The sequence below is a fragment of the Coregonus lavaretus genome (genome assembly GCF_964263955.1).
Source record: "Coregonus lavaretus genome assembly, chromosome: 9".
NCBI classification, from domain to species: Eukaryota; Metazoa; Chordata; class Actinopteri; order Salmoniformes; family Salmonidae; genus Coregonus; species Coregonus lavaretus.
This window is the reverse complement of record NC_139996.1, coordinates 24,399,835-24,421,894: the sequence shown is the minus strand read 5'-3', so window position 1 is coordinate 24,421,894 and position 22,060 is coordinate 24,399,835. Positions and strand designations below refer to the sequence as shown.

At 43.0% G+C, this 22,060-nt stretch overlaps 1 protein-coding gene and 2 long non-coding RNA genes across 3 annotated transcripts in view; 2 read left to right on the top strand and 1 right to left on the bottom strand.

The window, feature by feature from the left end:
* Positions 1-6,816, bottom strand: part of LOC311134661 (serine/threonine-protein kinase WNK1-like) — a 60,684-nt gene extending 53,868 nt beyond the window's left edge. Inside the window, exons 1-2 of the mRNA XM_084168409.1 lie at positions 6,693-6,816; positions 2,270-3,525 (exon numbers count right to left, since the gene is read on the bottom strand). Of these exons, the coding sequence (XP_084024535.1) occupies positions 2,270-3,055 (786 nt within the window). The 5' untranslated portion in view covers positions 3,056-3,525; positions 6,693-6,816. The remainder of the gene's footprint in view (positions 1-2,269; positions 3,526-6,692) is intronic.
* Positions 6,817-17,933: 11,117 nt separating this feature from the next.
* On the top strand, positions 17,934-18,831 carry LOC311134685. The gene is made up of 3 exons (XR_014613716.1): positions 17,934-18,076; positions 18,614-18,632; positions 18,785-18,831. It is a non-coding gene; the product is annotated as an uncharacterized lncRNA (long non-coding RNA).
* A 1,916-nt stretch (positions 18,832-20,747) lies between these two features.
* Positions 20,748-21,293, top strand: LOC311134683. The gene is made up of 3 exons (XR_014613714.1): positions 20,748-20,827; positions 20,903-20,968; positions 21,092-21,293. It is a non-coding gene; the product is annotated as an uncharacterized lncRNA (long non-coding RNA).
* Positions 21,294-22,060: the final 767 nt, after the last annotated feature.

The following is a 22,060-nucleotide window of genomic DNA, read 5'->3' as shown; positions in this document are numbered from 1 at the left end:
CCAGTCACCGGTGTTGTGTGGTTGCGTGGACCTATAGAACAGGACTGGGTCCAGTAGGCATGAAACGATTTAGAAACAGAGATCAATAAGAACAAAGATTGTCATATTCCATTTCAAAAAGCGTTGCTGCTTTGTGCACTAATGAACATGACCCTTATATTCAGGAAGGGGTAGGTCCATCCTGATAGAAAATATATTTTCAGCTCTGTAACATTATATTGTATTGGCAACGGGCTAGATCTCAAAGAGGAAATGCCAGTAACTCGTGACTAAGGAGATAAGGCCTATCATAAATACAAAGGGAGATTACAATAGCGTATGCAGCAAATGTCAGGAGAACTATTCAGTGTTTCCCCTACAGTCATTTAGCAGAAGCGGGCCGCCGCTGCTAAATCGTTGCCGCTACTCCAATAAATATTTTTAGAAAATACTTTTTGAGATGGTAAAACGTTGTCAGTGTAAACTTAAACTGGATGTAAATTATGTAGAAAAGATAATGGAGCTATATTTTTATTAAGATCATCTTTGAGAACTAACAAATCACCAATAAAAACTAGACAGTCCGAGAGAATCAAATAAACAAAATGTCTCCTATGGATTTTATTATAATGTTTGAGTCACAGATAGCATAAGAACACGGCATGGCAAAATCTGTAGAATTGCACGAAATCTGCTTTTAAAAAAGCACAATTTTGTCTAAGTGCCCAAGAGGAGGGCCTTTAAAATCTTTGGTCGGAGACCGTGCATGCAATTGGCCACGCCCGCGCTCAATGCTTACTTTCCCACGGCTGCCGGAAAAAAATATAGGGGAAACATTGTTATTGGACTGTACATTTCCCTTTTAAGAATGAGTTCTACGATTACAATGGTCCACTCTCTATCCATCAAGGGATCCTCACTTTTATGGATGTAATTTATATGGAGTCTACAGCTTGCATTCATGGCGCTAAAGAAGACACTTTGAACCAATAGCTTCTTGCTGCTCGCTGCTGAAACACTGACGTGTTGCTTATGTTGTTGTTTTTTTATCCATGTTTATTTAATTTGAGCCCTTAGGTCCTCGGGTGGGGTGAGATTGGAACGGGGGATGGGGGTTGAAACTTCATTTGATCACAACAATATTCAAATGGTCCAGTGTTCACTGGAATTGCAACACCACTGAAGGGATGACTATGACTGATTGACAGACCCTTAGGTGTTTAACCGGTGACACCCACAGTTACAATGTCCAAATGCCCCGAATGTGACTCAAAGACAGCATGAAGGACCATAGTCACCGCAGAAGGAAAGAAAGGCAGACTTATGGGCCTAAGCCTACTTGTCAATATGAGTAGCCTGGTCTCATAGACTAGACATAGTAAATTAAATTGGAAAGGCAAATTAGAATTGGAAAATTCAATGTAATTTGGAAAGTCATATTAGAATTATATGTTACGTTTGGTATGGCTACATAAGACAGATGGTTACTTAAGACAAAAACATAAGTAGGGTGGTTGGTCAGCGTGGATAGGTGGGCATATAATGCAAACGTTTAGCAACCCAAAGGTTGCGCGTTCAAATCTCATCAAGGACACCTTTGCAACTACTTGTGGTCCTCTGTAGCTCAATTGGTAGAGCATGGCGCTTGTAACGCCAGGGTAGCGTGTTGTGATCACCGGGACCACCCATACGTAAAAATGTATGCACACATGACTGTAAGTCGCTTTGGATAAAAGCGTCTGCTAAATGGCATATTATTATTATTACATTTTAGCTACTTTGCAACTACTTAGCATGTTACCTAACCCTTCCCCTAACCCTTTTAGCTAACCCTACCCCTAACCTTAACTCCTAGCTAACGTTAGCCAGCTAGCTAACGTTAGAGGTAGCCACCTAGCTAACAGACACAAATTGGAATTCATAACATATGGTATATTTTTCAAATTTGTAACATATTGCAAGAATTGCATTTCTAACATATCATACATAATGGATGATGACATCCACAAATTATTACATACCATACGAAATGTAACATACAGTATCATACTAAATCGAGGGTCTCTGATTTACGTACAGAATAATACAAAATGCTCTGAGACCAGGTTGAGATGAGACTAGAATATTCTTCTCACAGATTTTGTAGGTTATGAGTGACTACCGGACAATTTTGTAATCACTGGGCTTATCAGTGGTGCTCTTTCATATCAGTAGTCATGAAGGGAGGGAAATGAGGATACAAGTTTGTTAGGCTACATAGATAGTATTGAGATGCAGCCCACAATCTTACCTGCAGCTCACACCATGCCACCTCCACTGTGGTCTCTGTGTCCAGGCCCTTGTAGACCGTCTTGAAAGAACCACGTCCAATCTCAATGTCAAACTTCAGGAAACGCCCATCCGGCGATGTTCCCACCGCTTTCGTCTCTGCTTCCTCAATGTCATCCTGCACCTTCTTCTCCGCCTCTCTCTGTTCAGCCTCTACCCGGGCTTTCTCCTTCTCTTCCTTATCCTCTTCCTTCCCCTCTCCTTCTTCCCCCTCTCCTCTCTCCTTCACCTCACTCTCAGGTTCAGGTTCTGTCGTTTGGCTCCGAGGTTGGGCAGCTAGACTGTTTGCTGGCTGAGCCACCACTGCTTCCCCATCACAGATATCCTGTAGTACAGCAGCCTTCTGCTCTACAGACACCACATCCACCTTCACTCCACCTTCGCTCTCAGCCGACTCCTCCCTCACAGTCACATGGGGTGCAGGTCTTGGGGTGAGGGGTGCACCGGCAGGCCGGGGCGCGACATCTCGCACACGGGGTACCAGGGGCGCGAGGACAGGGATTTTACTGGGTAAGGGGAGGTCAAGGGCTGTGGCGTTGGAGTCGCTAATGACGCTGCGACGGAAGAATGTTCGATGTTCTGCGGCGCAACGGTCACGCTCCATGGTGTGGTGGCGCCGCCTCACCTCCGCTGCCATCCGTTCACCAACAAGCGAGTCCGAGCCAGACCCGTTGTTTCCGTTACCATTACCACTCTTGGGGAGGGGAGCCAGGAACTTCACCATCTTGTTGTTGGGCTTTTCCGACATCCCACCACCCCCGACGATAGTGAGCGGATACGATTCAACAGAGAAAAGAAAACTCAAACTTCCTCCATAAAGGCTTTGGAAAGAAACTGAAATCTATGTGGTAAAAAAAGAAAAATCACTGACCAAATAAACAGGAGCTTGTTTTGCAGATCTCCCTCTCCTATTCCTACCTGTGTGACTTGCTTAAAAACAGTTAGTATGTATAGAGGGCTCAGAGTCTGTGTGGAGGATGGGGGGTGTTCTTTTGTAAATGGAAAAGAACAGAACACTGTCACAGAACAGGGAGCGCTGCCGACACACGAGACCCTTTAGATCCACACCATCCATCCTGCAAGACACAGGGTACAGCCGCAATCCAGTATAAGGAGCCACCAGAAGGGAGGGGGAAAGAGCTAGACTCAGCTCCAGGCACCAAGCTTCACTCTGCAGGCAACGACAGGCCACACACTGCCAGCAGAGATCCAGTGTCACTGCAGGGGGAAAGAAGCAGGGACAGCCGAGATCAGTATAGCAATGAAATTCAGGGGTAAAGGGGCAAACTGGTTTACTTGTGGGGGGGTAAAAAAAATCTAGAATTCATGACTTAACAGGTAAAATGCCATCACTGACTGCAAAGAAAGGTTTGAGAGGAATGTCTGTTTAAAATTGTTTTTTAAAAAGCAGTAGAAACTACAGACTGAATGTAGCCTACTGTCAATTTTCAGTATTTATATATCAAGTGGCACAGCGGTCTAAGGTACTGCATCTCAGTGCTTGAGGGGTCACTACAGACCCCCTGGTTCGATTCCAGGCTGTATCACAACCGGCCGTGATTGGGAGTCCCATAGGGCGGTGCACAATTGGCCCAGCGTCGTCCGGGTTTGGCCGGTGTAGGCCGTCATTGTAAATACGAATTTGTTCTTAACTGACTTGCCTAGTTAAATAAAGGTTATAAAAAATAAAAAAAAGATCTGTGCCTTGTCATGGTGATCAAATGGCAGACAGTTCTCAAGCTTTACAGTACACAGCAAAAAAAAACAGTGTCCTGCTAGGTAACTAAATATCATAACACACAGGACATACACATAATACTACAGTAGTTTCACTAGCTTGTGGTGCAATCTAGCTATTAAAAATATAGCCTATTTATTCCAGCTGGCTGATAGGCGTTATTAGATAGGTACTGTTTGGCGTAGCACAGAGAATTTACGACGGACCTTAACTTGTCGATACTTCCTCAATTCCCAATTTGGAAGACAGACTGTCTTCTAAACATCCATGTCTAGTTGCAGGGGGTTAGTTTTAATTTTAGAAAATGCTCCGTTATTAAACTGAATCCATTTTTTGCTCCATTAAGTAATCCAACATTTTAGTCATTTAGCAGACGCTCTTATCCAGAGCGACTTACAGTTAGTGAGTGCATACATTTTCATACTGGCCCCCCGTGGGAATCGAACCCACAACCCTGGCGTTGCAAACACCATGCTCTACCAACTGAGCTACAACGTGTACGCCGCCATCTTGTCTATTTTAAATCGTCTCTCATTGATTGGGACAGGTGGGTGTCCATTCCAAAGTGCTGCATGTCATGATGACACTCACCTGTCTCGATAAATGAGAGAAGATTTGAAATAGAGAACACTGATAACTTATTTGGAGCAAAACATTTATTTTATTTAATAACAGAGCATTTTCTAAATTCAAATGAAACCCCTGCAACTAGACTTTGGCTGTCATCCAAGTTGGGAATTGAGGAAGTGTGCCTCTACCCACATGTACATATTAACTAGCCGGTGCCCCCGCACATTGAGGTACCCCCCTGTATATAGCCTCCCTACTGTTTTTTATTTTACTGCTGCTCTTTAGTTATTTGCTTTAATTTTTTTTGCTTAACACTTTTTTTATTTGTTTTACTTTGCATTGTTGGTTAAGGGCTTGTAAGTAAGCATTTCACTGTAATGTCTACACCTGTTGTATTCGGCACATGTGGCAAATAATAAAGTTAAGGTTGGTCGTAAATTTGCTGTCTTATGCCAAACAGTACCTAACATATAACAGCTGATGGAGCAACACATTAGCCCGTTACAATCTGCTAGCTATGTGTAGTCTGAACCAGTATCTGGGCAGAGGAGGAGATAATTAATACGATGAGTCTCCTCTCTAGCCCATTTAGCTACCATTCATTTTCCCATTAGACAGCTCTGCAAGTGTTATGTCAAAATACGTTCGTTACTCACCAAATATGGAGTTTCGCTGAGCAACTAGTAATTTACTGCCTTTACGCCCGGTATGTACTTCCAAAAAAGGTGTTAATAAAACATAAGCAACACAAAAAAAATGTATTGTCTGGAAATAATCTTTATTGTTTGTTTTTTTACCAAGTGTGCACGTACTTCCACCTCTTCAGTACTTCCATTAAAATCACTAATAATGTGACTAATTACTGCAGCCGTACAGTATCCCGAAAGATCATTGATTTTATCACCTACAACAGTATTAATGTCTTATCAACCGGTTGTTTCACACATGCTACACGGAATGCAATAATATTTCATGTAATCAGATTAAGTAGGCAATATAGGTGACGTTTTTACAGTAATCTTAACGAATATGTGGATTTGGCGCATGTAACGTTACACTTACAAAAAACAATACCATCAATTCTTTCCAGACAATTTTTTTCGGTTACTTGTACATTTTTATTTAGACCTTTTTCGGAAGTACCTACCGGGCGTGACAGCAGTAAATTACAATAGTTACTCAAAGAAACTCCACATTTGGTGATTAACGAATGTATTTTGACAATATAACGTTTGCAGAGCTGTCTAATGGGAAAACGAATGGCAGCTAACTGGGCTAGAGAGGAGACTGACTCATATTCATCGTCTCTGCTTGGATTAATGTTGGAGCTTTGTAGAGAAAATAATGTGTTACATCTGAGCATAGCTACAGCCTACATACACTTGACTGGCTGCTGACAACTCAAGGCTTTTAGTTTACCACACCGGCCTTAGCTACGACAAACAATATTATTGAAAATTTTACAGAGGTGAACTAGCCAGTGCTTGCTTTACATTTAACGTTAACTAGTTCTGTCATCAATCAATGTAAACTGTCTCATCAACTAGTAAACACCATTTTACACATTAACGTAGTTAGCTAACAGACGAACCCTTTTGTTTTTTAAATCTGTGGAGAAACGTTACTTTTGCGTTAACTTGCTCACAGGCATCACCGACATCGTTCCATGTCCGACTGCGCATTTAGCTAGCTATCTAGCTAACGTTACAGTGATAGCGACACTCTTCTGCTTGATGGCGGCTAGCCAGCTAGTTAGCAGCTAGCTAGCTACCCCAGCTTAACTATTAAAATAGCAATTGATTAACGTCGTTTGTCAAAATACACTATCGAGAAATCGAAACGATAAAACATAATTAAAAACAATACAAAGACAACAACGATTAGTGAATTTCCGCCATGACTGTTTTAAATCTGTCTGATTAACGTTAGCTTTGGCTAGCTGGAGCGAGGGTTCTTTGTTAACGTTATCTCCGCATAGAACATCGAATGAAAGTTCAGCGTTGGCATAACTGCGATTCCATCCCCGCCATAGTAGGCTACCACTAATATAAATACGTTGATTTGTGGTGTCATTTACCGTCAAGTTTCCATCCATACGTAGTCATCAAGCTGTGAGATAACTCTCTAACATGTTTACCAAAGCCAAGGAGCCTGTTGGAACCACTGAGGTATAATAAGAACTGTCGGAACGTTCCCACAGACTGGCAGCGTTCATTCTACAGATGAGGCGGGTCTTCTCTCGTGCTAGCCGAGGACTAGAACCGCCTCCTTCCCGCTAACGACGGCAGTTTGCTACTTTCAAACCAGGCACTCCCCCAAATTCATCCGGCTACTAGCGGCAAAATAGCTACTGCTACGTGTGGGTGGTCACTAGATACCACCGCGAGCATCACTGAATATGGTGACCTCACAAGAACACTCACCTCAGTGTTGTCACAAATATAACATCTTTGGTGTTGTCCATAGAAATAGAATCGTATTCTATACTGGATTCTATCTGTATGGTGCTGTCCCTGCCCTGTCCAAAAGCGCTGCAGCTTCGGAGAGACACGATAACCTGTAAACCGATTATGAAAATGTAAACAAGAGCACCCAAAAATGAAATGTAGGCCGAGTTTTAGAATGCATAATTTCTCATTAACTATAGCATCATGACCCGTTTGAGATCATGTACAAGAAGAGTATTTCACGTAAATCAAAAATAACAAAAAGCTTACTGTATGTGAATAATGTTTTATACAGGGATAGTTCAAGGGATAGTGGGCTTGAGGCCTAATCTTTATCATAATATAAGGGCCTCTAGCCTTTTCGTAGGTTGGTAAACACTGCCCTCTGCTGATTCGATTCGACAAAGAATACAGACACTGTGTGTGTGTGTTTGTGTGTGATAGAGTGATTGAAAAAGCTTCTTACACATTCCCTAACACACGAGTGGTCATCTCCATCCTGCTACCACGAAAATACTTTCACCCTGCCACCATACAGGGGAATGCAAGAATGTCCCGGGACTGTGCCTCAAAATCTAATGTCTAGCTGGCCCACCACTACACCCTGGACTTGAACAGCCTTTAAGACCAGGTCCACCTCTACAAGGCAGCAATCCCAACTTTTGCCAGGACCCTGATGGACGTCACCCTCAACCGCAGCCCCAGCACCTCACACAGGAGCAACAGAGCAACGGACACCCCGCCCAGACCAGCGAGACACCCTCCCAGACTTGCGAGACCCCCTCCCGAAGGACCTGCACCAAGAGAACCCACTCCAAGAGGACCTACACTCAGACCACAGCATCACCAGCCACATCCCCACCCCCAGCCTAACCAGCCGAGACCCCCTCAAACAAACCCTGTCCACACCCTATATAGGATCTCCCAGATCAGGCCTATGCATTCCACACCACTTAACCATTTTTCATATTCAAAATTCTTCAAGCTCTGTCAAATTGGCTGTTGATCATTGCTAGACAACCATTTTCAGGTCTTGCCATAGATTTTCATGTAGATTTAACTCAAAACTGTAACTTGGCCACTCAGGAACATTCATTCTTCTTGGTAAGCAACTCCAGTGTAGATTTGGCCTTGTGTTTTAGGGTATTGTCCTGCTGAAAGTTGAATTCATCTCCCAGTGTCTGGTGGAAAGCAGACTGAACCAGGTTTTCCTCTAGGATTTTGCTTGCGCTTAGCTCCATTCACATTTACATTTACGTCATTTAGCAGACGCTCTTATCCAGAGCGACTTACATTTTTATCCTGAAAAACGTCCCTGTCCTTAACGATTACACGATACAGCCACCACTATGCTTGAAAATATGGAGAGTGGTACTCAGAAATGTTTTGTATTGGACTTGCCCCAAACAAACACTTTGTATTCAGGAAAAGAAGTGCATTGCTTTGCCACAGTTTTTTGCAGTAATATTTCAGTGCCTTGTTGCAAACAGGATGCATGTTATGAAATATGTTTTATTCTGTACAGGCTTCCTTCTTTTCCCTTTGTCAATTAGGTTAGTATTGTGGAGTAACTACAATGTTGATGATCCATCCTCAGTTTTCTCATATCATAGCCATTAAACTCTGTAACTGTTTTAAAGTCACCATTGGCCTCATGGTGAAATCCCTGAGAAGTTTCCTTAGTCTCCGGCAACTGAGTTAGGAAGGACGGCTATATCTTTGTAGTGACTGGGTGTATTGATACACCATCCAAAGTGTAATTAATAACTTTACCGTGCTCAAAGGAATATTCAATGTCTGTTTTGCTTTTTTACCCATCTACCAATAGGTGCCTTTCTTTGTGAGGCATTGGAAAACCTCCCTGGTCTTTGTGGTTGAATATGTGTTTGAAATTCACTGCTCGACTGAGGGACCTTAAAGATACAGTGCGTTCGGAAAGTATTCAGATCCTTTGACTTTTTCCAAATTTTGTTACATTGCAGCCTTATTCTAAAATTGATTAAATTGTTTTTTTTTTCCCACTCATCAATCAACACACAATACCCCCATAATGACAAAGCAAAAACAAGTTTTTTTTTTTTTGAAATTTCTGCAAATAAAAACAACAACAACTGAAATATGACATTTACATAAGTATTCAGACCCTTTACTCAGTACTTTGCTGAAGCAACTTTGGCAGCAATTACAGCCTTGAGTCTTCTTGGGTATTACGCTACAAGCTTGGCCCACCTGTATTTAGTCCCCTGTAGCTCAGTTGGTAGAGCATGGCGCATGCAACGGCAGGGTTGTGGGTTCGTTTCTCACGGGGGGCCAGTATGAAAAATGTATGCACTCACTAACTGTAAGTCGCTCTGGATAAGAGCGTCTGCTAGCTAACTAAAATGTAAATGTAAATATTTAGGGAGTTTCTCCCATTCTTCTCTGCAGATCCTCTCAAGCTCTGTCAGGTTGGATGGGGAGCGTCGCTGCACAGCTATTTTCACGTCTCTCCCGAGATGTTCGATCGGGTTCAAGTCCGGACTCTCGCTGGGCCACTCAAGGACATTCAGAGACTTGTCCCGAAGCCACTCCTGCGTTATCTTGGCTGTGTGCTTAGGGTCGTTGTCCTGTTGGAAGGTGAACCTTCGCCCCAGTCAGAGGTCCTGAGCGCTCTGGAGCAGGTTTTCATCAAGGATCTCTTTGTACTTTCCTCCGTTCATCTTTCCCTCGATCCTGACTAGTCTCCCAGTCCCTGCCGCTGAAAAACATCCCCACAGTATGATGCTGCCACCACCATGATTCACCGTAGGGATGGTGCCAGGTTTCCTCCTGACGTGAAGCTTGGCATTCAGCACAAAGAGTTCAATCTTGGTTTCATCAGACCAGAGAATTTTGTTTCTCATGGTCTGAGAGTCTTTAGGTGCCGTTTGGCAAACTCCAAGCGGGCTGTCACGTGCCTTTTACTGAGGAGTGGCTTCCGTCTGGCCACTCTACCATAAAGGCCTGATTGGTGGAGTGCTGCAGAGATGGTTGTCCTTCTGGAAGGTTCTCCCATCTCCACAGAGGAACTCTGGAGCTCTGTCAGAGTGACCATCGGGTTCTTGGTCACCTCCCTGACCAAGGCCCCTCCCTGATTGCTCAGTTTTGCCGGGCGGCCACCTCTAGGAAGAGTCTTGGTGGTTCCAAACTTCTTCCATTTAAGAATGATGAAGGCCACTGTGTTCTTGGGGATCGCCAATGCTGCAGAATTGTTTTTGTACCCTTCCCCAGATCTGTGCCTCGACACAATCCTGTCTCGGAGCTTCAAATCAAGTCAAATCAAATTGTATTTGCCACATGCGCCAAATACAACAGGTGTAGACATTACAGTGAAATGCTTACTTACAAGCCCTTAACCAACAATGCAAAGTAAAACAAATAAAAAAAGAGTTAAGCAAAAAATAAATAAAAGCAAATAACTAAAGAGCAGCAGTAAAATAAAATAACAGTAGGGAGGCTATACAGTGGGGGAAAAAAGTATTTAGTCAGCCACCAATTGTGCAAGTTCTCCCACTTAAAAAGATGAGAGAGGCCTGTAATTTTCATCATAGGTACACGTCAACTATGACAGACAAAATGAGATTTTTTTTCTCCAGAAAATCACATTGTAGGATTTTTTATGAATTTATTTGCAAATTATGGTGGAAAATAAGTATTTGGTCAATAACAAAGGTTTCTCAATACTCTGTTACATACCCTTTGTTAGCAATGACACAGGTCAAACGTTTTCTGTAAGTCTTCACAAGGTTTTCACACACTGTTGCTGGTATTTTGGCCCATTCCTCCATGCAGATCTCCTCTAGAGCAGTGATGTTTTGGGGCTGTCGCTGGGCAACACAGACTTTCAACTCCCTCCAAAGATTTTCTATGGGGTTGAGATCTGGAGACTGGCTAGGCCACTCCAGGACCTTGAAATGCTTCTTAAGAAGCCACTCCTTCATTGCCCGGGCGGTGTGTTTGGGATCATTGTCATGCTGAAAGACCCAGCCACGTTTCATCTTCAATGCCCTTGCTGATGGAAGGAGGTTTTCACTTAAAATCTCACGATACATGGCCCCATTCATTCATTCGCATGATGTTTCCACCCCCATGCTTCACAGTAGGTATGGTGTTCTTTGGATGCAACTCAGCATTCTTTGTCCTCCAAACACGACGAGTTGAGTTTTTACCAAAAAGTTATATTTTGGTTTCATCTGACCATATGACATTCTCCCAATCCTCTTCTGGATCATCCAAATGCACTCTAGCAAACTTCAGACGGGCCTGGACATGTACTGGCTTAAGCAGGGGGACACGTCTGGCACTGCAGGATTTGAGTCCCTGGTGGCGTAGTGTGTTACTGATGGTAGGCTTTGTTACTTTGGTCCCAGCTCTCTGCAGGTCATTCACTAGGTCCCCCCGTGTGGTTCTGGGATTTTTGCTCACCGTTCTTGTGATCATTTTGACCCCACGGGGTGAGATCTTGCATGGAGCCCCAGATCGAGGGAGATTATCAGTGGTCTTGTATGTCTTCCATTTCTTAATAATTGTTCCCACAGTTGATTTCTTCAAACCAAGCTGCTTACCTATTGCAGATTCAGTCTTCCCAGCATGGTGCAGGTCTACAATTTTGTTTCTGGTGTCCTTTGACAGCTCTTTGGTCTTTGCCATAGTGGAGTTTGGAGTGTGACTGTTTGAGGTTGTGGACAGGTGTCTTTTTATACTGATAACAAGTTTATACTGATTAAAAATCCTACAATGTGATTTTCAGGAAAAAAAATTCTCAATTTGTCTGTCATAGTTGATGTGTACCTATGATGAAAATTACAGGCCTCTCCCATCTTTTTAAGTGGGAGAACTTGCACAATTGGTGGCTGACTAAATACTTTTTTCCCCCACTGTATACAGGGGTGTACCGGTGCAGAGTCAATGTGCGGGGGCACCGGCTAGTCGAGGTAATTGAGGTAATATGTACATGTGGGTAGAGTTAAAGTGACTATGCATAAATAATAAACAGAGAAGCAGCAGAGTCAAAAAGGGGGATGGGGTGGGGGGGGCAGTGCAAATAGTCCGGGTAGCCATGATAAGCTGTTCAGGAGTCTTATGGCTTGGGGGTAGAAGCTGTTGAGAAGCCTTTTGGACCTAGACTTGGCCGCTTGCCGTGCGGTAGCAGAGAGAACAGTCTATGACTAGGGTGGCTGGAGTCTTTGACAATTTTGAGGGCCTTCCTCTGACACCGCCTGATATAGAGGTCCTGGATGGCAGGAAGCTTGGCCCCAGTGATGTACTGGGCCGTACGCACTACCCTCTGTAGTGCCTTGCGGTCGGAGGCCCAGCAGTTGGACAATTCATGGACAATTCCTTCAACCTCATGGCTTGTTTTTTGCTCTGACATGCACTGTGTACTGTGGTACCTTATATAGACAGGTGTGTGCCTTTCCAAATCATGTCCAATCAATTGAATTTACCACAGGTGGACTCCAATCAAGTTGTATAAACATCTCAAGGATGATCAATGGAAACAAGATGCACCTGATCTACATTTTGAGTCTCATAGCAAAGGGTCTGAATACTTATGTAAATAAGGTATTTCTGTTTTTTATTTTTAATACATTTGCAAAAATGTATAAAAAAACAACAACCTGTTTTTGCTTTGTCATTATGGGGTATTGTGTGTAGATTGATGAGGGGAAAAACATATTTATCAATTTTAGAATAAGGCTGTACCATAACAAAATGTGGAAAAAGTCAAGGGGTCTGAATACTTTCCGAATGCACTTTAATTGTATGTGTGAGGTACATAGATGAGGCAAAAAAAACAATATCAAACACTATTATTGCACACAGAGTGAGTCCATGCAACTTATTATGTGACTTGTAAAGCAAATATTTACTCCTGAACTTATTTAAGCTTGCCATAACAAAGGGGTTGAATACTTATTGACTCAAGACATTTAATTCACTTCGACATTATGGGGTATTGTTTGTAGGCCAGTGTTATGATGAGTTTCTCGGGTATCAAGTAATTCATGACGCAAGAAGATATTTAACACTTAGCTGGGGAGTTCATATAAATATTTAATAGGTACCATGGTTCGCATAACAAACAGACAGTGCTTTGCCTCTTGCCATTCCCAAACTACTGAATAAAGAACATATCTCAGCTTATATAGCTTCGATTACACGTTTCTTCAACACATCTGTTAACCATCAGTGGGCACTCTCTTCTCTGATGTTCTTACCCTGTACCCAAGTCAGTATATCATGTCCATCAATCATTATAAAATCAACCTCAGTAATCTCCCTCGACATAATGGAATCCCTTGGTATTCAGACTGTGCGGCGCCCAGAATCGCTTATCTACTAACTTTAACCTGGTTCACACAACAATCTTAAGACATTACCATAATGTATCACTGTTTTAACCTAATACCTATATAAGATAGTTCTCAATTGTACAAGCAATATCCTTCATCTTGAAAATATTTATACTAATACATACTAATGATTTACTTAAATCACTCAGTCATCTTATAAATTATAACCCAAAACCAAATTACTTAACTCAACCAAATTTAGAATGACCATTCTTATTGATTCACTTGGTCCTATCACTCAAATTTAAAACCCTTAATTTTATCACCCATTACAACTGTCAGAATGTACACTTATATTAACATACAGTATAAACATCCATAATTCTATTATGACTTTCCTCATCCTGATAATAAATACAGATCATTATCTCAATGCATTCTTAATACTATTAATTTAGCAGTGTATATACAGTGAGGGAAAAAAGTATTTGATCCCCTGCTGATTTTGTACGTTTGCCCACTGACAAAGACATGATCAGTCTATAATTTTAATGGTAGGTTTATTTGAACAGTGAGAGACAGAATAACAACAAACAAATCCAGAAAAACGCATGTCAAAAATGTTATAAATTGATTTGCATTTTAATGAGGGAAATAAGTATTTGACCCCTCTGCAAAACATGACTTAGTACTTGGTGGCAAAACCCTTGTTGGCAATCACAGAGGTCAGACGTTTCTTGTAGTTGGCCACCAGGTTTGCACACATCTCAGGAGGGATTTTGTTCCACTCCTCTTTGCAGATCTTCTCCAAGTCATTAAGGTTTCGAGCCTGACGTTTGGCAACTCAAACCTTCAGCTCCCTCCACAGATTTTCTATGGGATTAAGGTCTGGAGACTGGCTAGGCCACTCCAGGACCTTAATGTGCTTCTTCTTGAGCCACTCCTTTGTTGCCTTGGCCGTGTGTTTTGGGTCATTGTCATGCTGGAATACCCATCCACGACCCATTTTCAATGCCCTGGCTGAGGGAAGGAGGTTCTCACCCAAAATTTGACGGTACATGGCCCCGTCCATCGTCCCTTTGATGCGGTGAAGTTGTCCTGTCCCATTAGCAGAAAAACACCCACAAAGCATAATGTTTCCACCTTCATGTTTAACGGTGGGGATGGTGTTCTTGGGGTCATAGGCAGCATTCCTCCTCCTCCAAACACGGCGAGTTGAGTTGATGCCAAAGAGCTCGATTTTGGTCTCATCTGACCACAACACTTTCACCCAGTTCTTCTCTGAATCATTCAGATGTTCATTGGCAAACATCAGATGGCCCTGTATATGTGCTTTCTTGAGCAGGGGGACCTTGCGGGCGCTGCAGGATTTCAGTCCATCACGGCGTAGTGTTACCAATTGTTTTCTTGGTGACTATGGTCCCAGCTGCCTTGAGATCATTGACAAGATCATCCAGTGTAGTTCTGGGCTGATTCCTCACCATTCTCATGATCATTGCAACTCCACGAGGTGAGATTTTGCATGGAGCCCCAGGCCGAGGGAGATTGACAGTTATTTTGTGTTTCTTCCATTTGCGAATAATCGCACCAACTGTTGTCACCTTCTCACCAAGCTGCTTGGCAATGGTCTTGTAGCCCATTCCAGCCTTGTGTAGGTCTACAATCTTGTCCCTGACATCCTTGGAGAGCTCTTTAGTCTTGGCCATGGTGGAGAGTTTGGAATCTGATTGCTTCTGTGGACAGGTGTCTTTTATACAGGTAACAAGCTGAGATTAGGAGCACTCCCTTTAAAAGTGTGCTCATAATCTCAGCTCGTTACCTGTAGAAAAGACACCTGGGAGCCAGAAATCTTTCTGATTGAGAGGGGGTCAAATACTTATTTCCCTCATTAAAATGCAAATCAATTTATAAAATGTTTGACATGCGTATAGACTGATCATTTCTTTGTCAGTGGGCAAACATACAAAATCAGCAGGGGATCAAATACATTTTTCCCTCACTGTACCTATTGGCCAAATTAGCAAATTTAGATAAATCCAAATTTTTATTAACACAGCTAAGCAACCCCTTTTTTCTCCCAGCACTTAAATCTTCTGGCGTCTCTCCATTATGTTCTTCAGACAACTTCATATTTCAAAATGACCTGCCCATGACAATGTCACAACTACAATGTCTCATCCGAGTCACCACCTTCCCTACAACCCATTGTCTTGTCCATTTGCCAACCATTATGTCCACAACATAAGAAATGTTGCCTTTGAACATATATTTCTCCATTCTCACTCAATGGTGGACTCCTGTCCCACTCTCTTGATATAAAAACATGAGAAAATCATTTGATAGCTTCAAGTTGCATGTAGAAGTGGTGCTTACAGAAATGTCTTCAACGCCTCTGATATTCATCTTCATCCGGTTCATAGGTTGTTTATTTTTATTTAGGTACACACCATTGTAGGCCAAATTATCCCTGCTATGCATCAAGACACCATCTGTGTTTACCTCACTAGAAGACAAAACATAACAGTTTAATTGATTTCATTTCTAATCCAAGAAATCCATATAAGCATTTACTGTATGACAAATTATCATGTTTACCAATTATTCTTAATACCAATTTCTAATATACTCCCCAATTTCTATTAAGTAAACCCTACAAATACATAGAACTGAATGGTGTGCTAGTAAGGTGCTTCTTGAAAATCTGGAAGATCTTGAAGTTCTTGGAGGTATGTCAGTCTGTCCTTCCAATGAGGGAATCACCCAGAACACGTAGCTCATCAGTATCATTCCTCTTAACATCGTCTCCCCATCACCTGATCCTTGTCATCTCCAGCATCCTCAGCTCCCTTATCTCTAGGTCGTCGGGTTCCTCCTAGTAGTCTGTTGCAGTGGTCCTAGTAGTCTGTTGCAGTGTGTCCGTCTAGCATCTTACCAATAGGGAAGTTGAGATTCACTGCAAAAACACACAGACACAAACACAAAAACAATGCTCCGCAGTGGCGATGTCATCTTTCTCCTCTGAGTTAGAATAGTCTTACAGTGGGATACATAGATCTAGGAATCTGTCTCTGCTACTTTCCCCTCCACCGAGCAACACCTAGTAGTCCTATATCAACAACCTGAAAGGCCGCTCAGCAAGGAAGAAGTCACTGCTCCAAAACCGCCATAAAAAATGCCAGACTACGGTTTGCAACTGCACATGGGGACAAAGATCGTACTTTTTTGAGAAATGTCCTCTGGTCTGATTAAACAAAAATAGAACTGTTTGGCCATAATGACCATCGTTATGTTTGGAGGAAAAAGGGGGCTGCTTGCAAGCCGAAGAACACCATCCCAACCGTGAAGCACGGGGGTGGCAGCATCATGCTGTGGGGGTGCTTTGCTGCAGGAGGGTCTGGTGCACTTCACAAAATAGATGGCATCATGAGGAAGGAAAATGTATGTGGATATATTGAAGCTACATCTCAAGACATCAGTCAGGAAGTTAAAAAGCTTGGTCGCAAATGGGTCTTCCAAATGGACAATGACCCCAAGCATACTTCCAAAGTTGAGGCAAAATGGACAACAAAGTCAAGGTATTGGAGTGGCCATCACAAAGCCCTGACCTCAATCCTATAGAACATTTGTGGGCAGAACTGAAAAAGCGTGTGCGAGCAAGGAGGCCTACAAACCTGACTCAGTTACACCAGCTCTGTCAGGAGGAATGGGCCAAAATTCACCCAACTTATTGTGGGAAGCTTGTGGAAGGCTACCCGAAACGTTTGACCCAAGTTAAACAATTTAAAGGCAATGTTACCAAATACTAATTGAGTGTATGTAAACTTCTGACCCACTGGGAATGTGATGAAAGAAATAAAAGCTGAAATAAATAATTATCTCTACTATTATTCTGACATTTCACATTCTTAAAATAAAGTGGTGATCCTAACTGACCTAAGACAGGGAATTTTAACTAGGATTACATGTCAGGAATTGTGAAAAACTGAGTTTAAATGTATTTGGCTAAGGTGTATGTAAACTAGCAGCAAAGGGGGGGACCAACTCCATATTAATGCCCATGATTTTGTAATGAGATGTTTGACGAGCAGGTGTCCACATACTTTTGGTAATGTAGTGTACTTGCTACGCCGTTCAAGCGGGAGCGAAGGGCACTGTGTCCACTGGCAGTTTCTCCCACGCCCCTAAAATAAAATAAAATCGAATGTGTCAGCCAGACAGCCACTCACTAAGTATAGACCAGGGGTACTCAAGTACTATTTGAGAAGGTCCGGTCGCACAAATGTAATTGGTGGCAAAGGCCCCGATGGATAATGTAATTTATCTGCGTCGTAACAAACCCCCACCTCGCAACACATGCGAAACCAAACTGTTGACACCCTTGTTGGTGGAGAGAAAATGTTGCAGTTTTAAAGTTAATTTCCCGCAATTCTATGCATTCTTTTATGTTTTATGTGTGTTTATATGATACCAGGGGACGCAGCTCAAGTCGACTACAAAATCCACAATGCAATGCTATGCTCTCTCTATGGGCTGGCTGGCCGTAACTACACACAATAATACCAAAATCAATATCAGCATGTAACCTAGCTAGCTAGCTAATTTTCCCCAAACATCAGACACCCCCTGACCTCGGACACTTTCTAGCGGTTGGAGGACTGAATCACCTCGAGCTCAACATTTAAATGGACTGAAAAATAACGGTAAGTTTTGTGACTAACGACACCCTTTTAGCTAGCTGACCACCGATTTTCAGTGCAATTTATGTAAGTTAAGTTAGGTTTTGAGAGTTTTCAAAAAAGTTATATGTACACATTTTGTGGAACACGCTGCATATTGTAAAATTCGACTGCGCGACAGACCACACCTAATTTAATATCCAACTTTTTACCTCTGAAATATAGCTAATGGATTTTCTAATGTTGCTATCTTAGTTGCTAAATGTTGATAGAACTGCTAAGTAAGCAAAAAGGAAAGAAATTGTAAGTGTTAGATAATACATATCACGAAAACAGCTGCATGTTGTCAAGCTTTACCGTATCAAAATTGGAGTCCTCTGACGGAGGCGTTTTGCACAATCTGCAAAAAATGTATTTGGAACTTTGAACCATGAACTTTTCGACACCTATCACTGTTGGCTATATTTCATCTTACAACAGCTACATAGAGGCAGTATTTAGTTAAATGGTACAATGTATGCATCAATATTACACTAATTGGGACACTAATTTTCATTACAGATAACATCAAACAAAAAACGTGGGTACACTTTCAGTTATTGTGAAAACTTTCATCACCTTTCAATGCCTTAGCTTTGAAATGTAAATGTTTATACATATTCAGATTGAGTTATCTTTCTAAAATGTGTATAGTATGCCAAGTTATTTAGCTACATGTATTTACCACTGCAGCATGGAGAAAGTCAAGAGGAAGCAGTGGAGTGAGGTGGACATGTTCCATGCCATGGAGGACTGCGGGGCAGGGATGGCTATCCGCCAGGCTGCCAAGGTTAGGCATCTTTTGTTTTTAGGAGATTACCATGTGTATGTGAATTTTATCTGCTAGTAACAGTTTTCTTTTCTTATCTACCAAGGTGCATGGTGTACCTCGGCAGACCCTGGCGGACAGGCTGAGCGGCCGGGTGACCCATGGTTGTCGCAGTGGCCCACCCACATTGCTTGCACCAGAGGATGAAAAGTCTCTGGTGCAGTACTGTATCTACTGCGCCAGCCATGGGTTCCCCTTCACCAGACAGAGGCTGATGAAATACGCCGACAAAATACGCAGGTTTATGTATGTAGAATGCTGGACTGACTGTTATCAATGTGTGTGATGTAAATGTGGATGTGTATGGTGATGCCAAAACAAACATTTTCATCCTGGATGGACAATTATATATTCTATTCTATTGTAGGTTTCGGCACCCAGGGGAAACAATCCCACCACTGGGGAAGAGGTGGTGGGAAATGTTCAGGAGGAGGCACAAGAACCTAAGCATGAGGAGGCCGGACACCCTGGATAGGGGGAGAGCTGAGTGTGCCACACGTCCGACGATGGACACCTTCTTCACTTCTTATGAGAAGCACTTGGAGGAGAGTGGGTTGAGGGAGAAACCCAGACAAATCTATAACTGCGATGAGTCTGGGTTTCGTAGCGACCAGAGCAGGCACAAAGTGCTGGCTCCCCGGGGCGCAAAACACGTGTACCAGCAGGCTCCGGGGACCAAGGAGCACATCACAGTGCTGGCCTGCTTCAACGCAACTGGGGAGGACATCCCCCCGTTTATCATCTACCCCAAGTGTTTCCCCGGTGGCCACTACACACTGGGAGGCCCCCCCTGGGAGGCCCCCCCTGGGAGGCCCCCCCCCCCCCACTCCTATATGGTAAACAAATCAGAATTTGTCAGAGTATTCCGCTACTCGTACCAGCGATGCAAGGACATGCGCTATGTGGTGGAAGGGTTTAAGAAGTGTGACCTCTTCCCTTTTGACCCTTCAGCCATTGAAGGGTCCCGTTTAATGCCGTCTCGGACCCTACCGGATCCCAACACCGCCTCTACTGAAACCAGCAGCACTGTGCCATCCATCAGCACCTCCTCCCCAGCGACCACAGGAGGACCCTCAGCCCCTGCCCCAGTCCCAGCCGCTGCTCCAGTCCTATCCCTAGCTCTAGAAGAGCACCCCCTAATAGAGGGGGGGCTGATAGCGAAGGACCTGGGGCACATCCTTACTGTCCTGAAGTATCGGCTGGACCGATACAGAAGACTCCCTGTGGTCGCCACATGCCTCACCAGGGAGGAATACACGCGCCAGTGGCAGGAGAGGGGTGAGAAGGAGAGGGCCAGGGCAGAGGAGAAAGAGCGTCGGGCAGCCCTCAGAACACAGAGGGCACAGGAGAGGTCTGCCATGGATGAGACCATTGACGCCATCGCCTCTGCTGGACCCCCTGCTGGAACCACTCCTGACAGCTGCATCACCACTGCCAGTGCCTCCCAGTGTGCAACACCTGTAGGAGCCGCCGGAGTCCCCAGCTGCAGAAGAAGGCCACATGCCTACTCTCCCGGCCACACCATCGTCGGCCCCTCAACCCCACCGTTACAAACACCAGCTCCTCCAAGCCATCGTCGGCGGTTTTGTCCACCACCACCCCAATGCACACCACCCCCCATGTCTGTCACCACCAACACGGCCTCCTCTGGACCAACTGCCTCCTCCGTCTCCCCTGGTCACACCACCATTGCAGCCTCGTCTGGTGTCCCTGCCCCCTGCAATTTGAATACCGCCACCTCCACAGGTAAACACATGTTAAATTACGAAAAAATGACTGTTTGTTATCTGTTTTATAAAACAGCAATGTAAAAAATATATATATATATCTTTACATATCTACAGTACATAGCACCAGCCCTCAAGTCATCTCCGCCTCCTCCAAAACCTCTGCAGCTTCCTCCAGAGGTATTGATGTAAAAAAGTTTAAAAGGGTTTTTATGCAACATGCTCTGTCTAACACCACTTTTTCTCAAACTGCAGCACAGAAAAGGAAGAGAAAAGCTACACCGGTCACATCTGTCACACCACCCATGGCACCACTCTCAGGTACTTCATAATCTGTTTTTCTCGCTCTCTCAGTTGTATCAATTACTATTGTTGTTGAAGAACTTCTACATTTTGCAAAACCATATTAATCAATTTGTATTATTATTTAATTTTTTATAAAAGAAGACACCACCTGCTGTGCTCGCTGCGGGGAGCGTGATCCGCCTGCAAGCTCCTCTCAGGAGTGTAGATCCGAGGTGCCATGGGTGTGCTGTGACTTCTGCCAGCACTGGTTCCACTGCAGGTGTGTGCAGTGGGATCAAGAGGTAGCGGTGGAGCTGGATTTTTATTGTGATTTTTGTGACAATATAGGGATGGAGGTCGAGATTTAATAGTTTGTTTTGTTTGTGTTCATATGAAATTATTTATTTGTTCAAAAAAATAAATGTCTAAAATATAATATATATATTTATTGAACCCATCTTGTGTATTTCTTCCTTTACTTTCCAAGTGCACCTCTGCAACACAAACTCCAACAGTGTTTTCATTGTTTTATGTTAATGCACATAACTGAAATTAAAGTGTATTTGATGTAAATTATTAATACTCATATTTAATTTGGTTACAACACTGAATATGTTGGTGAAGAACCATTTTTTAAGAGTCCACAAGAGGGCGCACCGGGCTACGCAATGAAAAGTTGACAGGCAAGTCATTATTTTTTACCGGAAGACTAGCCAACTAGTCAACTATCTAGTAAACACTTCGGGTACGTGGTTGGTGTCTCTTTTTTCAACAAAATTAAACGGATATATCTTGTAATTGAACAAAATAGTAAGGTGCCCAATAACTGGGGGCCGTATACAGATAATACGGGACGTATTTTTTTGCTAAACCGCTTATCAAAAGCAGATAACAGTAATATTTTCAAATGAAATGTCAAACTTGCTAATTGCTAAACCGTTAGCTAACATTTTTACGACACCAATAATCACAAAACATTGAAGGCTTGATCACAAGATAACACTGTTGAAGGTAATATATTTCTTAAACGCTGTTGAATATGACGATAATACGGGATTCTACGCTAGCTCTAAAATCAACTAAACAAACTGCACTATCACTTCAGGAGTCTACAATCTCACCATGTTC